This window comes from Schistocerca nitens, chromosome 9, assembly GCF_023898315.1.
Source record: "Schistocerca nitens isolate TAMUIC-IGC-003100 chromosome 9, iqSchNite1.1, whole genome shotgun sequence".
NCBI lineage: Eukaryota > Metazoa > Arthropoda > Insecta > Orthoptera > Acrididae > Schistocerca > Schistocerca nitens.
The window spans coordinates 4,233,527-4,254,698 of NC_064622.1; the positions used below are offsets into that span (position 1 = coordinate 4,233,527).

Below are 21,172 nucleotides of genomic sequence, written 5' to 3' on the forward strand. Positions count from 1 at the left end.
TCTTGCTGTTTTCCGTACATTTTATTGTAAGACTCACTTGTTAAATATATATATATATATATATAACACACACAAAACTCATTTTTGTGCACATCCACAAAAATATTTTCATCTTCAAAATCCTCCTTTTCAGAACCAATTAAATTTTCAACTTCTTGATCTTCAACATGCTTGAAAACTACAAAGCCTCTAGGATAGCAAAGGGTGTTCGAACATGTGATTTATTTGCATCTGATGTTTATGACTTTGTAAAACAAATTGTTGCTCTATTTGTCTCTATTATGACCTGGTGGAAGCATATTTAGTTGATGCGAATTGGGCAGTTCAGGTGTCAGGTGCACATAATATACTTTAAAGCCAATGAAAACCTCTTAGCACAATGAAACGAGTGCGTACAGCATGCTATATGTGTTAAACAGAGAGTTAGCAATATTGCCAATGATATGCTGTGCTCAGACTTGTGGTTCAAAGCACTGAAGAGTCTAAGGTGACAAAATAAATTCTACACACAGATACAGAATATTTTGGAATAGTGGTATTCTTCCAGTTGTTCTATGCTGTTAATGTTCCCATTTAATGCACAATATTTTAATGACGTCAACCATCTTCTTCAGGTGCTGTGTTTTTGCTGTAACATGTCATTGCTGCTTGGACTCAGATTAGAATATGAACTATTATAGGTCTCGAACTATTATAGGTCTCACGCCACTATTCCTAGCCGAGTTCAACTCCCGCTCCTTGATGCTCTTCTGTGTTTTGGAGCTTGCAATGATATTCCATGAAACATACATTTTCTCAGCATTTTCCAGCTATGGTGGATGTGATGACAGCGTAATATGTGGAGTAGCAGCCCTTTTTTTCGGAGGAAACCTCATTCCCTGTTTATTAAGTTTCCCCACATCTTTATTTTGATTAACTCATTAATTACGCTGTCCCAGAAACTTGGCCTTTGAACCATGATAGTGATCTCAACGTATTTCTTTTCATGGTTATATTGTAAGCAGTACTTGGCAACAGCTTATGTGCTCAATTGTATTGGTCAGGTGTGTCACTGATGATGTTCCTGGCATCTCTCATTGACTGCCCTGATAATCCATTCCATGTATGCCACTTTCGCATTGAATGCCATAGACTTGGCTTTTGGAGAGGTCGATTATCTTCAACATCACAAAGAAAACTTGTTATCTTTATTGACGGGAGCGAAGTACACTGGATGCCGTGTGTGTGTGTGTGTGTGTGTGTGTGTGTGTGTGTGTGTGTGTGTGTGTGTGTGTGTGTGTGTGTGTGTGTGTTATAATGTAGATAAGGAATTCTTGGCTTGTCTTCCACAGGCGTTTTTTTATTTTTGACTGCAACCCCTGTCCACTTTGCCAGTCTGAGTACCCATTTCTTTGGATCACTATTCCTGGGTGTTGAAATTCTTCAGTGGGGCTCCTCTTGTCTGAAAGTGTTCTAGCTCAGCAAACCAGGGTCTTCAGCACTGGATTCCTTTGTGGCTGATGGTGATGGCTAGAAGTGTGGAGATAGGTAAGTGTGTGTAGGTTTTCTATGTGCACTTTCACTCACTGATCAGATTGTTCTCCTCTTAACTAATTCATTGAAAGGTAGCTGGCCCTCTTTTTCAAGCTTCATCATGAATTTTCTATTTAAAATCTGTCCATCATAATATAAAATTCCTGATAGAACTTAAAAAAAAAGCTAACTATCTTACCTTTACATGCTATTAAGAGAACGGCCAGATTCCTGTATACAGTGTCTGTACACTGAAGAGCCAAAGCAACTGATATAGGCATGCATATTCAAATACAAACAGGCAGAATGCAGCGCTGCAGTCGGCAGCGCCTCTATAAGACAAGTGTCTGGCTCAGTTGTTAGATCGGTCACTGCTTTTAAAATGACAGGTTATCAAGATTTGACCGAGTTTCAATGTGGTGTTATAGTCAGCACATGAGTGATGAGACACAAGATCTCAGAGATAGTGATAAAGTGGGGATTTTCCCATATGACCATTTTACGAGTGTACCGTGAATATCAGGAATCTGGTAAAACATCAAATTCAGTCATCGCTGCGGCCGGAAAAAGATCCTGCAAGAACAGAATCAACTGTGACTGAAGAGAACCATCCAGTGTGACAGAAGTGCAACCCTTCCGCAAATTGCTGCAGATTTCAAAAATAGTTAAAATGGCTCTGAGCACTATGGGACTTAACGTCTGAGGTCATCAGTCCCCTAGAACTTAGAACTACTTAAACCTAACGAACCTAAGGACATCACACACATCCATGCCTGAGACAGGATTCGAACGTGTGACCGTAGAGGTCACGCGGTTCCAGACTGAAGCACCTAACACCGCTCAGCCACAGTGGCCAGCTGCTGCAGATTTCAATGCTGGGCCATCGGCAAGTGTCAGTGTGTGAACCATTCAACGAAACATCAGTATATTCCGATGGAGTTGAGCAATCCCATCATGACAGTGCAACACCCCACATGTCCAGAATTGCTAGAGTGGCTCCAGGAACACACTTCTGAATGTAAACACTTCGTCTGGCCAACAAACTCACTAGACATGAACACTATTGAGCATATCTGGGAAACCTTGCAACATGTTGTTCAGGAGAGATCTCTACCCCTTTGTACTCTTACGGTTTTATGGACAGCTCTGCAAGATTCATGTTTTCAATTCCCTCCAGCACTAATTCAGACATTAGCAGAGTCCATGCCACGTCATGTTGCGGCACTTCTGCGTGCTCGTGGGGGCCCTACATGATATTTGCCAGATGTACCAGTTTCTTTGGCTCTTCAGTGTAGAAAACATATACACACTGAGCTCCACCTCCAGGCCTCACGTCATCACCATCTGTCACAAAGAAATTCAGTGAGAAAGGCTAGTTGTAGAACTGGAACTCTTTCAGACAAGGAGAACTTCACCTTAGAATTATAACACCTGGTTGCTGTATAAGTGGCAAATAACATTTTACTCCCTATATTTTATCGATTCTGCCTTCCGAATTTGTTTCAAAATTGTCAAGAACTTTCCATAAATCTACAAATACTATAAACTTAGCTTTGCCCTTTTTTAACCTGTCTTCTACAATAAGTCGTAAGGTTAGTATTGCATTACATTTTCCTAAACAAATCCCCAGAACTCAGTTTCCCCCAAGTTTGACATCTAACAGTGTCTCCAATCTTCTGTGAAGAGTTTGTGATGGTACTTCGCAAGCAAGTGCTGTTAAATTGGTGGTTCTATAACATTCACACCTGTCAGCACATGCCTGTTAGGGAATTGAAATTATCAGTCTTAGTTTGCTAGTATTTCACCAGTTTCAGACAACTTCTCCATCAGGTGGAGCAGTTTTGTCATGACCGGCTCTCCCAGGAATCTCAGTAATTCTAAATGAACGTCATCTACTCCAGAGGCCTTGTTTCAACTCGGTACAGTTCTCACTGAGGCAATATAATATGCAATAAGACACATTGCAATAAAGGTCATGCTGTGTGATACTTATCTGTTCAACAATCGTGTTCCCAGTGGGGCGAAACAATATGCAATATGATACATGGTGTGAGTCAATATATGACAAGCAACAATACAAAATGAATCACTTTTTTACCTCACGTCCGATCATGAGCTGTTCTGAAGAGGACATTATTATTGCTATTTTTACTTACCATTATGTAAAGCTCAAAAAACTGAAAAAAAGTAAAGGAAATATTGGATGCACCTATACAGTGCTGTTAATGTCAAACAAAGTTTGGGTGTAGTTTCCTGTGACACATCTCAGGATGAACACAAATTCCACCGTATGAGTCCAGATGAGGCACAGCATATAATTAAAGGCTTTGAGGCAGAGCCAATCTAAAATATATATTAAAATAAATTTCTGAGTAACGTATTATGGAATTTAAATTATCATAACATATTTCACATATTTCCTATGATGTTGTTGTTGTTGTTGTTGTTGTTGTTGTGGTCTTCAGTCCTGAGACTGGTTTGATGCAGCTCTCTATGCTACTCTATCGTATTTCCTATACGGATTTAAATATTGCTGATCATATATATATATATTTTTTAAACTGTTTATATGTGATGTCACTTGATATTTTTCGAACTGGTAGTAGCCTATCTTAAGGCTGTCCCCTTGAAATACGATTAGCTTTATGTAGCAAAGGTTTAGGGGTGTGGTTTCCTCGAACTACACCTTGTATGGGTGCCCCCGAAGACTGTGGTGGTTCAGCCTAAGGGTGTCCTACCATCCTGCAAACAGTTTCATTTTCCACCGCTTACGTCAAAACGGAATAAGAACTTTTCTGAAAGTTTACTGTTGAGTCCTTGTCTCTGTGTATCTCTGTTGTAGTATGATGTGCCTATAATAATTGTTTATTATATTGTTTTGATAGTGTTAGAGACACTTTTTGTTTCTGCCATTGGCTGTTTGATCGACCACTAGAATGAGTTTGCAAATGTCTAGCCAGAGTGCACTAGAGTACAGTAACATAAGTGTCACCACCTAGCAAGTGTTTCATGGATGATTAGAAGAAAAAGTGCATGAAATATACCCCTTACAAGAAATATGTCCCAGTTTCTTTGCTTGCTGACTGTGGGTAATGTTTGTTATTAGCAAGTTTCTTTTTGTGACTTCATTATGCATGAGTTTAGTGAGTTTTACTTTCTTGCAAATAACAGCAGCATATGAGTAATTCAAGAATATGAATTCATTGTGCAATTTATCAGGTAAAATTTTGGAACTTGCAGTTAGGATGAAAATGAAGTAAGCTGGTGCACTCAGATTCAGTGTAAACATGTATTAAGAACAAAAACAGTGTAAATCCAGGTAAGGGTATACACACAATTGTAACAGAGCAATATCAGGGTTGTCACAAGTTCTGGAAATGGGGGAATATCGAGGAATTTCAAATGTGTCATGGAAATTTGAAAATAATCCTGGAAAAATCTTGTTTGTCTCAGTAGATGAAATGGTTTGTTTACTAAGATTTCATGCGTCATCACTGGCTGGTTACAGCTGAGCACGTGCGCCACTTCCCTACTCCCTCATTCTTACTGTTTCTCCTATTTCTACCACTACCCTCAGCTTGCAGTCAGTGTTGCCATCGCTTTTTGCCTCCAGTCTAGCAACTGCCAATGACAGGCAGGGAGGCATGGGAAGTGGTTTGTTTGTATCTGATTCTCAGGGACTGTTGACACAGTGGCCGTAGACAGTGGTCTCGTATGTATGAGTTGTGTCTGAGTAATAGTGTGAATTTGTGTCTGAGTGATTGTGTGAATCTGCGTGTACTCTAGTTTGCTCACAAAGGCTATGGCCAAAAATTTAGTTGTGAGAGTGGGATTGTCTTTCCTACCTGCCTGCGGCTCATCAATCATCTTTACAGCAAGTTGCTACCCATCGTCATTAGTATTGATTCTCAGAGTATTCGTGCAAGTTATCTGTTGGATAGATTGATCCACCATTGTCTCATTTCATCAACATGGTGTCTGTTACACATGAATCACTGGCCAAATTAGTGGGCTTCCATGATAAGCCAAAACCAACCACTTCCATGAAAGGCCAAAACCACAGGCCATTTCTGTAGGTATCTCTAATGGATAGAGCCTGCCAATCTGAAGCCCATCGTGTCCCACTAACGTGCGTGCCCTGCCCGTCAGGTCTAGTCTCACTGATCTGCCTGCAGGCCAGATCTGTTTGTGTGTGGTGTAATGTGTCGGATTTTCTTGGTTTATCCGTGGACCCAGGACTGCGGTGCTCCTCGGCAGGTCAGAGACCGTGGGCGATGGATTTCAGGAATTACAACTCTCACATCAAAAGTGCTTTGTATAATGCGGCATTTTATAGACATTAATTCCAGTACATTTTGGCACTTCAAAAGTAGTTTATATATTAGAAAGTATGGACAATAAGAAGAAAATTGTGGCAGTTGCTGGCAGTTTGTGCACTATGTACTCATGTGTTTCTTGGAAGAAAAATCACACAATACCTGTAAAATAATAGACATAACACAGTGGGTAATAGCCAACAATAACGAATATAGTAGAACCAACATTTTATTGTCAGTCACCTATAGAGTTAAACTCTTCCCCGCCTTATACACTTCTTTCATGAGGCCTACTTTCTTGTAAGGTTATTTCTGAAAGCAGTGAAGGTATTTTAAATCTGTCTTAAGACTCCAATGAAATGCATATTTTTGTCAACAAATGTATTTCATCTTATTGAAATAAAAATACATCAGTAGTCTCAATGAAACATATATACCATTGATGTGTATGGCAACTGTAAATTTGTATGCTTCTGATTCGAGAATAAAAAACCATTTGGCTTGCTTTCTCCATCTAAAAGAGTTCATTACAAAAGATGTTGATGTTAGTATTAGAGTTGCACTCACACATTTAAAAATACAGAAGTCCTTAGATTTTTTGTCAACTTGTGTCTTCACTTACCCTTGAGATCTCAAAATTTGTCAGGGAAAAATGCTAAAACTTGTCTGGAAATATCAGGGAATTTCACTTGAGGAAACTTGTGGCAACCCTGAATGTACAGTGCAGCTGAGGGGTTGTGTGCCCTATATCACTTAAAATGCATATTTTTGTATAATACACAAGTCGAAATATGACAAATATGGTCTGTACACTTCCATGATGGTTGCTCATGTTACTTATGTCAGCTAATCACAGCACAAGATCCAGGATATCATCGACACAACACTGTTTCATCATGTGAACTCAAAAACTGCAGTTTGATTGCACAAAACATTAAATGTCTGAAGTTTAGAAGCTAAAATACCAAAAACTATAAGCATGCAATGGAGGTAACATACATCACATAAAGATCCCTCCAATACACATCTTTTACAATAATTTGTTGTGGTAAACTGTCAGGAAATGTGACATTGGGGGTTAAACAAGCTACCTATAGATTTTATCTTGGACTTAGCTTTTGATGTTATTAAGTAGTTGATTATGAAGCAGAAAGAAGATACAGTATGTAAATGTCTGACTAGAGTGAGATATTTCCCCCCTCCTGAAACCCTGGTTGTGGTGACAGACTGATCTGTAGCGTAGCCTGAGGTGTAGGTTACTTCCGATAATGTTGCAGCCTTCCCCAGTATGGAAACTGTGAGCTGCACCTGGCCCAGACAGTTTCAGCTTTTTGGAGCATCTAGTATCAGCTACTCTGACAAAGCAGGACACAAATTTTTTACTTGTTGTTTCTCCTGATGAGAAACTACTCTTTCCAATAAGGTAAGTTTGTGAAAGTGTTAGAATGCTGCATGAATTATTAAGTTTTAGTACGGCAACCTAATGTGATACTTCATTCAGTGAAGTACATATACAGTTAATGGTTACAAGTTTAAAAGGTAGAACTGATTAGTATTTTAGTGTAGTATCTTAATGATTCAGCTTCATATGTAGTCACAAGAAATGTTGAGGGATTTGAAGTTATATGAGACACCATCGATGTTGTAGCTGTGTGGAGTTAGAAAAGGTTTGAAATGTAAGAAGCTCATGATGATCAGGAAAATTCCATCTCCTCCTCTGTTTCATCCAGCTGTTCATTCAGAAGCAACAGGAATTTTGCATTTTAGAGTTCTTAGATTCCTGTTACTAAATTTCTCGGACTCTGGAAGCATGGACTGAAAGATTGGGGGGGGGGGGGGGGGGGGGAACGGTCACCATCATCAGCTGATGACTCCTGATTTTTTTTTTTTTTTCCATTTCATTAAAAAGTTCATTTCCAGTCAGTTGGTAAATGCTTTTTTGGCATCACTCTTGCTGGCTTCAGCTTTTCTGTTTAAGGAAGGCAGTTGTAGTACCATGTCACATTCAATCACATCATGTGTTTCTCCTGACATTTGACAACTCTCCACATTCTGAGGGCCTGTGATAGACCGTGTTGCACTTGAAGCTACTGTGCTGTCCCCATTTTCCTCGAGTGGAGAGACATTCCCAGAAAGGGAGACCTCTTCATGTATTGGCAAAGAAATGAGTGGGGGAGGGGGGGGAGGGGTGGCGCAAGTGATGTTTCATTGACTTTAACGAATCCTGATTTTGGAGGTTTCAGAAATCTTTCAAAAGTAGTGCAGGTGCTTTCCAGTGATCACAGCAAATCTGTTCCGAAAATGAAGGCAAAATAAAGTATATACGAAGTAGCAATATGTTTAAAACTATGTTTCTACGCTTCGAAACCACCTGACAGTTTTATAGACAAATGATAACTTATTTGTATGTAAGATGTAGGTATTATGTGTATTTTTCAATATTTTTTATTGAAATATTTAATTTCTAATGCTGCATTAGAAATGTCCCTTCAACTATTCTTGCAGGGAGCAACTTTCAATACTTAGACCTATAGTTACATAAATGAAAAGGTACCGTTAGTAACATTGTTCGACCAACATGTGAAGCTTCTTGGACTCATCTGCAACCCCCATTTATGCCTGTCCTAGATAAAAATATGTAGGAAGTTATTGGACATTGATAAGCTGAGCTGTGGAATCTGCCAAACTGTCTGTGTCATTGACAGCAAACACATGTGGGTAATTGAAACACAAATTACAAAGGCTATTTTTCAACTGTGCTGATGGCTATTGCTGATGCAAATGGCAGATTTACACCGATTGAGTTGGTGATCCTGGAGGGAACGCCAGTGGAATGGTATTTTGCTACTCTTTATTGATAGACAGTCAAAAGTATGCAAACTGAATGTCCCAGATCCTTCTTGTGTGCCAGGAGATTCAGATGATAAGCTGTTCCTTTACTGCTTTCACTTTAATTCAGTACCTAATCTGAACGTTGCCAAAAAGCATGTTGAATGATGTGAAAAGAATTTTCTGTTTTTATGCCATCATTGCATACAACAATTACTCTTGAACTGTATCGTCAACTGTTCATTGAATCCGCTACAGGCAAGCTGCATGTTTGAATGTACTGATACTGGGGCTTGTTCAGTCTGTATACCAACAATTAATGTTTTCAGAACCTTAAGTGGGCTTCACCAATTAGTTACAAATGAAGTAATTTTAGAATACAATTAACATTTCACAGTGACAGACCAAAAACATAGATTTGTTATCTGAACAAGGAACTGCAACACCAAAAATAGGGAGTTAAAAACAATTGTGCAGATTTCACAGCAGTTTCTTACCTGTTGTTTCATTTCTATTGCTATCTTCCTCCATGCTAAGCTGGTCACATCTGCCCTTGAATATGATTCCACTGTGTAATTCTGTATATAAGGTCTTTTTCTCAACAAGCTGGACAAAAATGATCATCTTTGATCAATCCTTGTGCGTGAGTGACACGTTCACTAAGTACACCACAGAAGGAAGTGCACAGGTCAAGACATCTTTCGAGCCTGAAAGCATGTATACAAGAAATTATTTCTGTATGTATTGTCAACATACAAAAGAGAAACATGAGAGAGCTCTGCCATAGCAAACAGCAATACCTTCACATTTGGCATGTCATGGAAAATGTACAATATGTATTGCATACTTCCTCAAGACTGGAAAGGGTCACGGCTCTCCTTCCAGCATTAAAAACAATTTCAGAATGTTAGCTATACTTTGTACTGAGCAGTGTATGCTCTAAAATGCATCAAACATAAACTGACCAGCAACCACAATTTTCAAACTTTTCAAAATATGTGCAATGTTTTACTTTATCTTGAAGTATCACAGTGGCTATGGGCAGTAGCAAAATTAAAACCAGTTCATTATCGAATTGTCATGTCAGAGTATAAAATGCAGAAAAATCTACTTTGTTAACAAATAGTTTCTTTGAAATTGAACGTCAAAGACTGCATAGTGAACATGTGTGAATCCCAAAACAGTAGTTTGTAATGTTTTGCTCAAAAAATAAATGTTCTTCTAAGAAACTAATTACAGGGATGGGTATAGGTTTGCTACATCGACATGAAACAATTTTTTAGGTACATTTGATGATTTGAAATTTGTTGCCTTGTATATTGAAAGACACAAGTTGCGTCGAGCAGTCAGCACTTTGTGATGCGCTGGGCAATATGACAGAGGTACGTATCAGTGTTGTATTGTTGTTGTCCCAGTGTGAACCAATTAAATCAATTGCACTGTGTTTCTAAGCATTTCACTGATGTCGGTCGCTTCCGTGTTGTATTGCAAGTATCGTATCGCATCAGTGGGAACCATGCTTTAGACCTTTCAGACCAGCCAGATTCTTGTTCATTTATTTTTTCTTCCCTCTATAGTATTATCTTAAAGTTCATTTCCCACTGTGTAGCCTTTCTACATTTTAATTTTTATGTTTTTTTTATGTATTCCTTCCATCTTGAGTTTTCCATTCTTTTCCTACTACTGCCTTGCCATCTGAGATCTTGATATTCATGTGGATGTTTCTCTTTTCTCCAAAGGTATTTTTAGTTTTCTGAGTTGTAATAGCTCTCTCCCATAGTCATAGATCCATCTGCAACCTCGAATTTGTTCTCTAATCATTTGTGCTTTGCAATTTGCACATTCTGTCAGTCTCATTGTGTAGATTTTTTCTTTTTCTTTTGCCTGTTTTATTGTGCCGCATTTGTATATTTTATCCTTTCATCAGCTAAATGTAATTTATCGTATGTTATCCAAGGATTTGTACTAGATGTTGCCTTCTTGCGTATTTGATACTCTGCTGCTTCAGTGTTTCATTTCTCAAAGCTACTCATTTGTCTTCTGGTACATTTCTTTCCCAAATAGTCGATAGTTGCCCAATGCTTCCGTTTGAACTATTATCAATTTCTTGTTCTTTGAATTTATCATGTCCCATCCTCTTCTTCATTTTCTTACCTTTCTCTGATTTTTTTTTCAGATTAAATCTGCCGTTCATAACTAATAAATTATTGTGTTTTCAAGTTTAAAATCTGGTTTTGAAATCTCTGCCTCAAAATTATATTATCCATCTGAAACAGTCAAGTGTCTCCAGGCTCTTTTCCCTTGTACAGCAGTCTTTCGTGACTCTTGAACTTGTCTTAAACAGCTGGTGAAGGCAATTTGGATTCCAGCGATGAGAAGGCGGGAAGGACACTCACATAAAGCAGTCCAGCACATGGTAGTTGTGTCATCTGGACAGAACATAAACAAGAAAGTTCCTTCCAGAAAAGTGTATCTCCCTGGGCTCCATACTCTTCTATTTCAGAACATTGTTCAGTTAGCAAAGGAAAAAGGACTAGAATCAAGATTAAGAATCTACAGTTAGTTGAATTCATTAATGTGGCCATAGCAATCCTCCTTTTATTAGCTGTTGTGAAAATGTAACATTAACTCAGTGCACCTGCTGCACTTCACTTAGATATAGTGTGTTACTGTGATGAGTACCTGAAATTGCTTGTGGCTTACTACCTTAATTTTTATGCTGATGTATTTGGCAAAGCTGGCTTTGTAATATTCCGAAATACTGCTATTTTAAAAATGAGTCAATTTGTTTCAGATACGCAGGGATGGGGAGTAAGCCCACGAGGTGCAGGATATCTGTTTGGATCTGATGTAGTGTCACAGTTCAATGCTTCTAATAACATTGACATGATATGTCGAGCACATCAACTTGTCATGGAAGGGTATAAGTGGCATTTCAATGAGACAGTTCTGACTGTGTGGTCAGCTCCAAACTACTGTTATCGGTAAGTAGTACTTAATAGTGATAGTAATTCTACTCTGTATGTTTGTCACTAGCATTACTTAGTGAAGCATCACAAGGATATCTTGAGGGTTTATTAAGTTGCACGCAAATGGTGTCATTGCATATGCTGATACACTTTTCAACTCAAATTTTAAAATTAAAATCTGAGTTGACAGTTAGAAGCCAAATATATTACCTGTGAGCCAATAGGAATTGGAAACATTAATTGTATATTGGTGGAAGAGATTAAAACTACCCCAAATGGAATCAGACGCAAGCACACCTTTTACTGGAAAACTTCAATGTAATTGCAATATAGCTACCTTTTGAGTAATCTGCCTATTTTTCATTTTGTAACCTACCTTAGTTGTGAATAACAATGTGTGAATAGTTAAATTATTTTTATAGAAGCAAGTCACAGTGGTAGAAAATTGTACCAAAAAGTAGACATACCATCAGAGGATCAATGTTTGGTACAGGGATTTGCAGTTGACCCTCAACATACACAAATGTAACATATTATACAGCAAAAGACCCATTATGGATTGGTTATACAATTGCAGAACAATCCCTGGAAACAGTCACATCCATAAAATATCCAGGAGTATGCAGATAAGTGATCTGAAGTGGAATGTCCACATAAATCTTATCGCGGGTAAGGCAGATACCAGGGAGATTCACTGGAAGAAACCTTAGGAAGTGTAGTCCACCTAGAAAGAAAGTAGCTTACAAAACTCTTGCTCGACCAGTACTTAAATATTGCTTGCCACTCTGGGATCTGTATCAGATAAATTGATAAAGCAAATAGTGGAGATCCGAAGAATACCAGCATGTTTCATTAAAGGTTCATTTAGTAAGCACAAAAGCATCATGGCGATGCTCAGCCATCTCCAGTGGCAGATACTAGGAGATTCATTCTGCATCACAGTGAGGTTTGCTGTTAAAATTCTGAGTGTCTAAATTCCCAGAAGAGGCAACCAATATATTGCTTTCTACTGCTTATGTTGTGAACAGACTGTGAAAAAAGAGATTCAGGCTCACATGGAGGCTTATCAACAATTGTTCTTCCCACAAACCATTCGTGACTGGTGCAGGAAATGGGTGAAGTGGCAGTCATACATGGAGTAGTCCCTGCCACACACCGTTTTGCAGCCTTCTGATTATAGATATGTCTTTCATTCGGCTTTGGTAAATTTGGAGTGTGCTTCATAGTAACTTTTATTTTTGATGTTCGTAGTGTTTGTCTCATGTTTCATCTCAAACTATGTCTAGCATGATGAATGGAACATGCCGAACTTGCAAAGTGAATTGGAGGGGGGAAAATGGTTTACATTAGCCAAGCTTACTAATTTGTGTTTTGAGTGGGGGAGTGTGTGTGTGTGTGTGTGTGTGTGTGTGTGTGTGTGTGGAGAGAGAGAGAGAGAGAGAGAGAGAGAGAGAGAGAGAGAGAGAGAGAGAGAGAGAGCGCTAGCTCTTATTTCCTGTTGCTTGTGATGCTTATGCAAAAACACTGTTGTAGTGATGGGGAGAGAACATTACACTGTAGATTATGATGATAGGGGCACAACAGAACTGTAGGCACCTGGAAAGAAGTGCCCAAGCAAGAAGCAAGTAACAGCCTTGGATGATTTCCAGAAAGGCTCCATTTGTTTTAATATGTTTAACTACTATAAGAAAAAGGAACACACAGTACTTCCAAAACTGCTAATGTTGCCTTTGAAAAGATATCTTTGTAAATGCAGTAAATTTTCATAGAGTGCAGTGCTGAAAGATTCAGTTGTTCATGGGTGAAAAATATTAATGGGAAGGACAGATGTTGTTGAGTATCAGTGCAGAATCCTGTGGAAGGTTATGAGTGTAATTTTTGATAATAATGTGTGGTTAGAGGAGACAGTGGTGTTATCTGTTGTAGAAAGATGATACACTACTGTTAGATGATACACTACCGTTATATGCAAGTAGAAACAGGCAAAGTGAACTTCAGTCAGGGTGGCAATACTGTCATGTTTACACTGGAGAAAAGAGGAGGTAGTAATAGCCTACACTCCAGTACTTTTACAAGTGGAGCACCATCACATGCTACACATCTGTATGCCAGTGCCCTGCATAGCACAGAAGTTGGATGTGTATAGGCACTTTTGTTTGACAGTACTCCTCAGGCACTATAACTTCCCTGGCTTTTATTCACAACGTAATATTTATGAATCCACATTTTGTTTAAATAAACCATTGGTCACTTTTTATGTTTCATTTTTTCATGAAAATCTAATATTTCCTTTCTTCTTTAACTGCTGTCTTGTTTGTTCAGGATAATTCCTTTATTTTGGCACCTTTTATAAACAAATTTCAAGACAGAACACTTTTTCTCACAAGGGGAGGCACAGGTTTGGGAATGGGGACTGGAGACCATACTGAATAGTGATGTAGGTTGAAGTACCACCTACCTCACACTAAAGTCTGGAACCACCGTGGGTCATCATACAGGAGATATCTTCAAAAATCAAACGAGATAAATTTACTTACCACCCACTAAAATGGCTTCATAGCGCTCAGACAGCCGAGCGGGTATGATGGTAGATTGGCACACTTGGGGTCAGTATAAGTCATACGATAATTTCATTTCTTTAAATTTTTGTTGAGTATCAAATTATGTTGACATATTTGATGAAAAATAGGGAGAAAACCACTGAATTTGGTTATACTGGAACCTGTCACTGTGACACAGTGTCCGCCTTACACTGTTCATGGTGCAAAAACAGTTCTTTTATTTATTTATTTATTTATTTATTTATTCATTCATTCCATGTGATCTGATGGTACACAGTGTGTTGCAGTTAGCGGAAAATATCAGTTAACATTGTTACCAGTGTTTCTATGATGGGTATCACTCGTAAAAATCATAAGCTGCAACCTAACAAACAGAGATGTATACTCCTTCTGCCTATTAAAAATGAAACCAGTTGTATTTTAACTCTTTGTCATGTATTTTGTTAGCAATGTAATAATGACAGTTATTGTCTATTCTCAAAATTAAAAGTAGAGAGAAGAAATACAAATGAATAGGGTCAGGACCAAACCCAAGTCCCTCATCATATTAGAATAGGCCCTTACACATGTGGCTATCCACATGCATTCACATCCATCCACACAGATACTCCGCAGGCAGTCACATGGTGTGTATATGGAGGGTACCCTGCACCACCTCCAGGGGTTCCCCATTTGAGTTGCTGAAGCATCTCCATAATATGTGTTGTTCGAACCTACCGGTAGCAAATCTAGGAGCCCATCTGTGAATTTCTTCAATATCTTCCTCCAGTCTGACTGACATGGTACGTATCCCAAACACTTGAGCAGTACTCAAGAATAGGTTGCACCAGTGTCCTATATGCAGTCTCCTTTACATGTGAACCACTCTTTCCCAAAATTCTGTCAATAAACCAAAGTTGACTGTTCAGCTTCCCTACCATAGGTCTCACAAGCTCGTTCCAGTTTATATTGCTTTGCAGCATTATGCTCAGATATTTAAACAACTCGACTGTCTCAAGCAGGACACCAGTAATAATGTATCCAAGAATTACAGATTTGTTCTTCCAACTCAGCCTTATTAACTTAAATTTTTCCACAGTTATCTGCCATTTGTCCCACCAACTAGAAATTGTGTCTAAGTTGTCTTGTATCTTCATACAGTGACTCAAGTTAGACACCTTACCATACATCATAGCTTCATCAGCAAGCAACTGCAGATTGTTGCCAACCCTGTCTGCCAAATCATGTATCTATATAGAGTACAACACCGGTTCTATCACGTTTCCCTGGGGCACTCCTGACGATACCCTTGTCTGTGACGAACACTCGCTATCAAGGACAACATACTGGGTTCTGTTACTTAACAAGTCTTCGAAACACTCACATATCTGTGAACTTATTCCATATTCTCATACCTTTGTTGGCAGCTTGTGTGTCAAATGCCTTCCAGAAATCTAGAAATATGTGTCTGTCTGTTGCCCTTAATTCATAGTTCACAGTATATCGTGAGAAAAGGACAAGCTGAGTTTCGCATGAGCGGTGATTTCTAAAACCGTGCTGATTCTTGGACATAAGCTTCTTAGTCTCAAGAAGCTTCATTATATTTGAACTGAGAATATGTTCAAGGATTCTGCAGCAAACCAAAGTTGGGGATATTGGTCTGTAATTTTGTGGATCCATTCTTACATACTCACCTGCGCTTGTGCTCAGCGAGATATTCATGATAGTCAGGCTAGATAAGGAGCTAATGACATAGAGTACTCATCGTAAAATCAAATTGGGATTCCACCCAGACTGAAGATTTGGTTGCTTTCAAATCTTTCAGTTGGTTCACTATGCCAGGGTTGCTTATTATGTTGCCCATATGGGAGTCCATCTGATTGTAAATTGATGGTATGTTTGTACATTTCTCCTGTGTGAACGGCTTTTTGAACGTGAAATTTAAAACTTTGGCTTTTGTTTTGCTATCTTTGTGTCACACCAGACTGGTCAACAAGGGAATGAGTGGAAGACTTATATCTACGTAGCAATTTTACATAGGCCCAGAATTTTCCCGGACACTCTGCCAGACCTTTTACTAAGGTGTGACGGTGGTAGCTGTTGTACGATTCACACATACATCTTTTCGCAGATGCATAAATCTCTACTAACCTTCGCTTCTTGTTGTTGTTTGTGCATTCTCATTTGAACTGAGAGTTCAGCAGCTTCTGCTTCCTGAACATCTCCCGAATTTCATAATTAAACCATGATGACTCTTTTCCATCCTTTATATACGCACTAAGCACACAACTCTAGACTATGATTTACATTCTGCTTGAACTTCATCCTTAATTCCTCTACATCCATCTTACTAAAACTAAGTGATGTCAGTTCACTGTCTAAATAACCATTGTTGCTATGATGACATTATGATCACTAGTCTTTGCTTTATACTGACATTTTTGATAAGGTCCAGCCTATTTATAGCTAAAAGGTCTAAGATATTTCCGTGGCTTGTGGGATTCAAGCTAGTTGCTAAAGACAGTTTTCAGAAAATGTTGTCAGAAATATTTCACATGACTCTCCGTCTGTATTCCCCCACAATGAATCCATAGACATCGCAGTCTATGCTCGGTATGTTAGTTGCCTCCCACCAGTATTGCTGATCTGAGTGTTTACACGCTATTGACCATAGACTTTCTTCAAATGACTCTAGAACTGTCGCAGGGGAATCGTGTGGCCAGTAAAAACATCCAACAATTAACTTGGATTCACCTACCCCTGTTATACGTAACCAGGTAACTTCACTGCCCCTCTCAACGTCGACCTCAATGAAGAGACTATTTTTGTGAACTGCAATGAACACTCCTCCACCCCACCCCCTCCACCCCACCCCATATGGCCTCTAATCTGTCTTTCTGATACGCGTTACACCACGACACGCTAAATATCTCGGAACTTTCCACTTTGGATGTCAGCCAGCTCTCGGTCCCAAGAATAATTTTAGTGTGAGAACTTTCCCGGAGGGCAGTAAATTCGGGAACTTTATTACAAATACTTCAATAGACTACTGATAAAATTTTGACATCCCACGTGTCTTTACTCAATGCCATCTGACTTCCCTGACTGCCAATCGACTGGCGAGTGTTCATCAAAGCTGCTCAAACTACTGCACATCAGTGTTCAGCACTATTCTGACAACTGGCACCATAGTAACATGTCGTAAATTCATATCGATTGCTTTCAGAGCTACTTTAGTGTGAGGTACCTGGCACCAAAAATTGTCACCATTCAATCTGTCAGTGTTTCTTTGCTGCCTGGAAGTGACGTAATCTGTGTACATTCTCACAAAATTGGGTTTCAGCTACATTGGCAACTTAGTTTAAAAAAAAAAAAAAAAAAAAAAAAATATGTCCTTGGATTCAGGATATATAAGATACAGTGTCACTATTGCAGTACACACTATTTATGCTTATCCATTACGGATATTTTAGAACCGTGACTGTATATTAATGTAAATAAATTATACACAACTGCAACCAGTCACTTTTTTCCTTAGTAATGCTGTCGCAGTAAGTAAAAACTAAATTCACACCCATATCGACAGATAATCTATAGTCATGGCGATACATTAAAGTGTGACCCATATTTCTGCCATAGAACCAGCACCCAGCATTATGCTACTACCAATAATGATGTAGCTTCCCGGATTCTCCCGAAATCATCTGAAGATGAACCTGAAAGGGTTCGAAAACCGGTTAATGTAATAAAGCATTACTAAGGAAAAAAGTGACTGGTTGCAGTTGTGTATAATTTATTTACAGTACACACTATGTTTGTCAAACTGAATGAATCTCTGTTGCCTGGTGTAAGGAATATTCATTTACGGTCAGAATGAGTGCTTTCAGAGTTGATGTGGGTACCAAAAAGATGTAGCAGGAGACACCCAAAATGAACTTAAGATTTTAGATATTCTGCCAACATGACTGGTCGAATTCACTTGAGGAAATAGAAACTTTTTGCCAGTAAACAAAAGAACCTGAATGTTCACTTCACAAGCAGTGAGTATTTAACTAATTACATGTTTCAATACAGTTACACTAGCGGAGCACATTGCTGGCTGGGGTTTGTGATGCCCAAATACAAGGGACAGTCAAATTAGATAAGGCGGGGGGGGGGGGGGGGGGGAGTAGGTAAACTGTTCATTATTACAGAAGTAATCACCATAAATGTTAATACACTTGTCCCACTGTGAGGCAAGATGGTCAGTGCCTTCATGGAAGAATGTGGGCAGGCCAACATGTTGCCAAGGTTGTTTCAACTCTGTTGCCAAAGTTTCACTGGAAAGCCCTTACAAATCTTCCATACAATCCCAATCTTTCCCCATGTGATTTCCATATTTTTGGAGCCATGAAGAAAGACATTTGTGGCCGTTGATTTGCTTTGTTTTGGACAAAGAGGTGCCTGCATGGATACAATCGTGGTTCAGTAGGAAACTGCAAACATTTTTCCATGGAGGCTTAACAATCTTGTCTCACAGTGGGACAAATGCATTACCAGTTGTGGTAATTACTTTTGAAATAACAAAAAATGTACTTAATTGGCACTGGTTGCTTGTGTGCTTTTAAAAAATGTACTTACTTTTTCCATGACTGCATCTTATATGGAGTCTCTTTCATCAGAGTCATAAGGTGCAAATTCTCTCGTGTATTGACAGATATTTGCAATTTTGCATTTATGACATGCAGCTGGAGTCAGTGCAAACAAATGCTGGTCATCATGTCATGGATGTGACATCCAGCATTGATGGAAAGTGTCAGTGTGCATCCTGTTAGAAGTAAAATTACTTTTAAACCGGAATTTTACATGCTCATTCGAGAGTGCGGTCACAAATCAGTCTAGTACAATATTCATTTTACCAATGTGTATTAAGGACAGTAGTACGCTAAGAATAACGAGTACTCCAGCAGTGACAGCACCGCCCGGCCCGCGCGGACTCCATCACCATGCAGGAGCCTGCTGCTCATTTGCTGCTGGAGCACCAGTTATTTCTCCTGTTTTGCTGTTCCTGATAGTATATATCGGTAAAAGACTATTGCACTAGAGTAATCTGGTAGTGCTCTTATCGAATGGACACACAAAATTCCAATTTAAAACTTTGTGTGTGTGTGTGTGTGTGTGTGTGTGTGTGTGTGTGTGTGTGTAATGAGAAACAAACTGATGTATTGTTAGTGCTGAGCACATCCAATGAGCAGTATTTGTTTGGGCTGACACGAGCTATACATTGCAAAAACGAAGTTGCAGGTATTCGTGAAAACACCAGAAAAAATGTGTCCGACAACTCTCAGGAGACACACCCAGTATATAGCAATAATAATTACTCCACAAGAAAATAGCAGAGGAAGGCATAAGACACTCACACTTGCGCGTGCGCATACAAACATTAAGTGTTTTAAAATTTGTTTGAGTTAGTAAATGGCGTAGTGCTACACTGAGCATAGTCTTGTTGTACGTGGTATGCCATTTCTGTCTGATCTTTCAGTTAACTTCCCCATCCAGTCACTGGGGGGCAACCTAGATTTTAGCTTGGGACTCCAAATGGCGGTACAGCTCAGCATTTTTCATATTAGCAAATTGTTATCAGAATTGAAAGAAACAATAAGTGACAGAAAAAAATATTAGAACAGGGAATAGAAAACCAAACCTTTTGATTTGTAGCCTGGCCCTTCTCTATTTAGTCACTGAGCAAACCTCGAGACAAATGGCAGGTATAAGTACAGTACCAATGTCTAATAAGAGAGTAACTGTGACAAAACGCGTCTGTCTTCATTAATGAGTAGGTCACATTTCTGACAGAATGGTTGAAATTTATACAGAAAATGCGCTTTTCTGATCACGTGCTTACTTCAGTAAGCATTAACATAACAAGCAGAGTGGACGAACGGATGTGCAGGGACACACACACACACACTCACACTCTCTCTCTCTCTCTCTCTCTCTCTCTCTCTCTCTCTCTCTCTCTCTCTCTCTCATCCCCTGTTTGTATGTCAGATAGCCCACAGTTGGTACACATATTGTTTGAAGGTAATATCCTTGCATTGTGAAGTTATAAACACTGTATTACAACACAAAACTCTCATCATGATTAGGCCCATTCGTCATGTGTTGTGGCCTAGTTGGCACTGGGATGCCTTTATGCTTTCCCTTTTAATTTATGCATAGAAAATATTTATTTTCATTCTACTGTAGTTAATTTGACATAACTTTTCCATACAATTACATTACCGCATAGCATTAACAGTAGGTGTTAGCATAACAATTTTTTTCTATATCGTATCTGTCAGAAAGCCCTTGTCAATACCAGCAACATGGCTTGTGCTGCTGATCGTGTCACTGTTTAGAGAAGTGTTCACTTATTTGCAGAGTTCTCACATTATTATTGCTTTTTCAGATGTGGGAATGTTGCAGCAATTTTGGAACTCAGTGAGCATCTACAAAGAGACTTCACAATTTTTGAGGCTGCACCACAGGAAAGTAGAGGAATACCATCAAAGAAACCACAAGCTGACTACTTCCTCTGAGGTGTTTTAGTGTTTAAGTTCATTCATGTGTGCATGATGTCAGTTTGAGATTGGGACGTAAGTCATTTCATCTGTGTACTTGATATGTAAAGAAATAGTATGAATGTGGATTATTTTATTAAATATCATCTTCAGAATAAATGTGATTTCTGGCTTTTGTTATAAATTTTTTAAAAATAAATATTTGTTTTCATTTTTATGTAAGATGTTTTTGAGATGAAGTTTGATAATAAGGCTGATAAAGTTATGTTCTAAATAACAAATGTGAAATTTTTCCATCTGTAAAAAATTAAGACAAATCATTTCCAAAACTTGATCATTGTCTTTTGTTCATGCATTTAAAATTAAAATATGATTGCAACAAGATGTAATGTACTTTTGCTCACTATCATACACCATAGTGAAAGAACAGGTTTCTTTGGAGGATCTCTGGACTGGTTCATTTT

General features: G+C 38.7%; 1 protein-coding gene across 1 annotated transcript in view; it reads left to right on the forward strand.

Moving 5' to 3' along the window:
- LOC126203258 (serine/threonine-protein phosphatase 4 catalytic subunit) overlaps nucleotides 1-20,925 on the forward strand; it is a 38,733-nt gene extending 17,808 nt beyond the window's left edge. The window contains exons 6-7 of the mRNA XM_049937512.1: nucleotides 11,452-11,641; nucleotides 20,597-20,925. Of these exons, the coding sequence (XP_049793469.1) occupies nucleotides 11,452-11,641; nucleotides 20,597-20,726 (320 nt within the window). The 3' untranslated portion in view covers nucleotides 20,727-20,925. The remainder of the gene's footprint in view (nucleotides 1-11,451; nucleotides 11,642-20,596) is intronic.
- The last annotated feature ends 247 nt before the right edge of the window (nucleotides 20,926-21,172 follow it).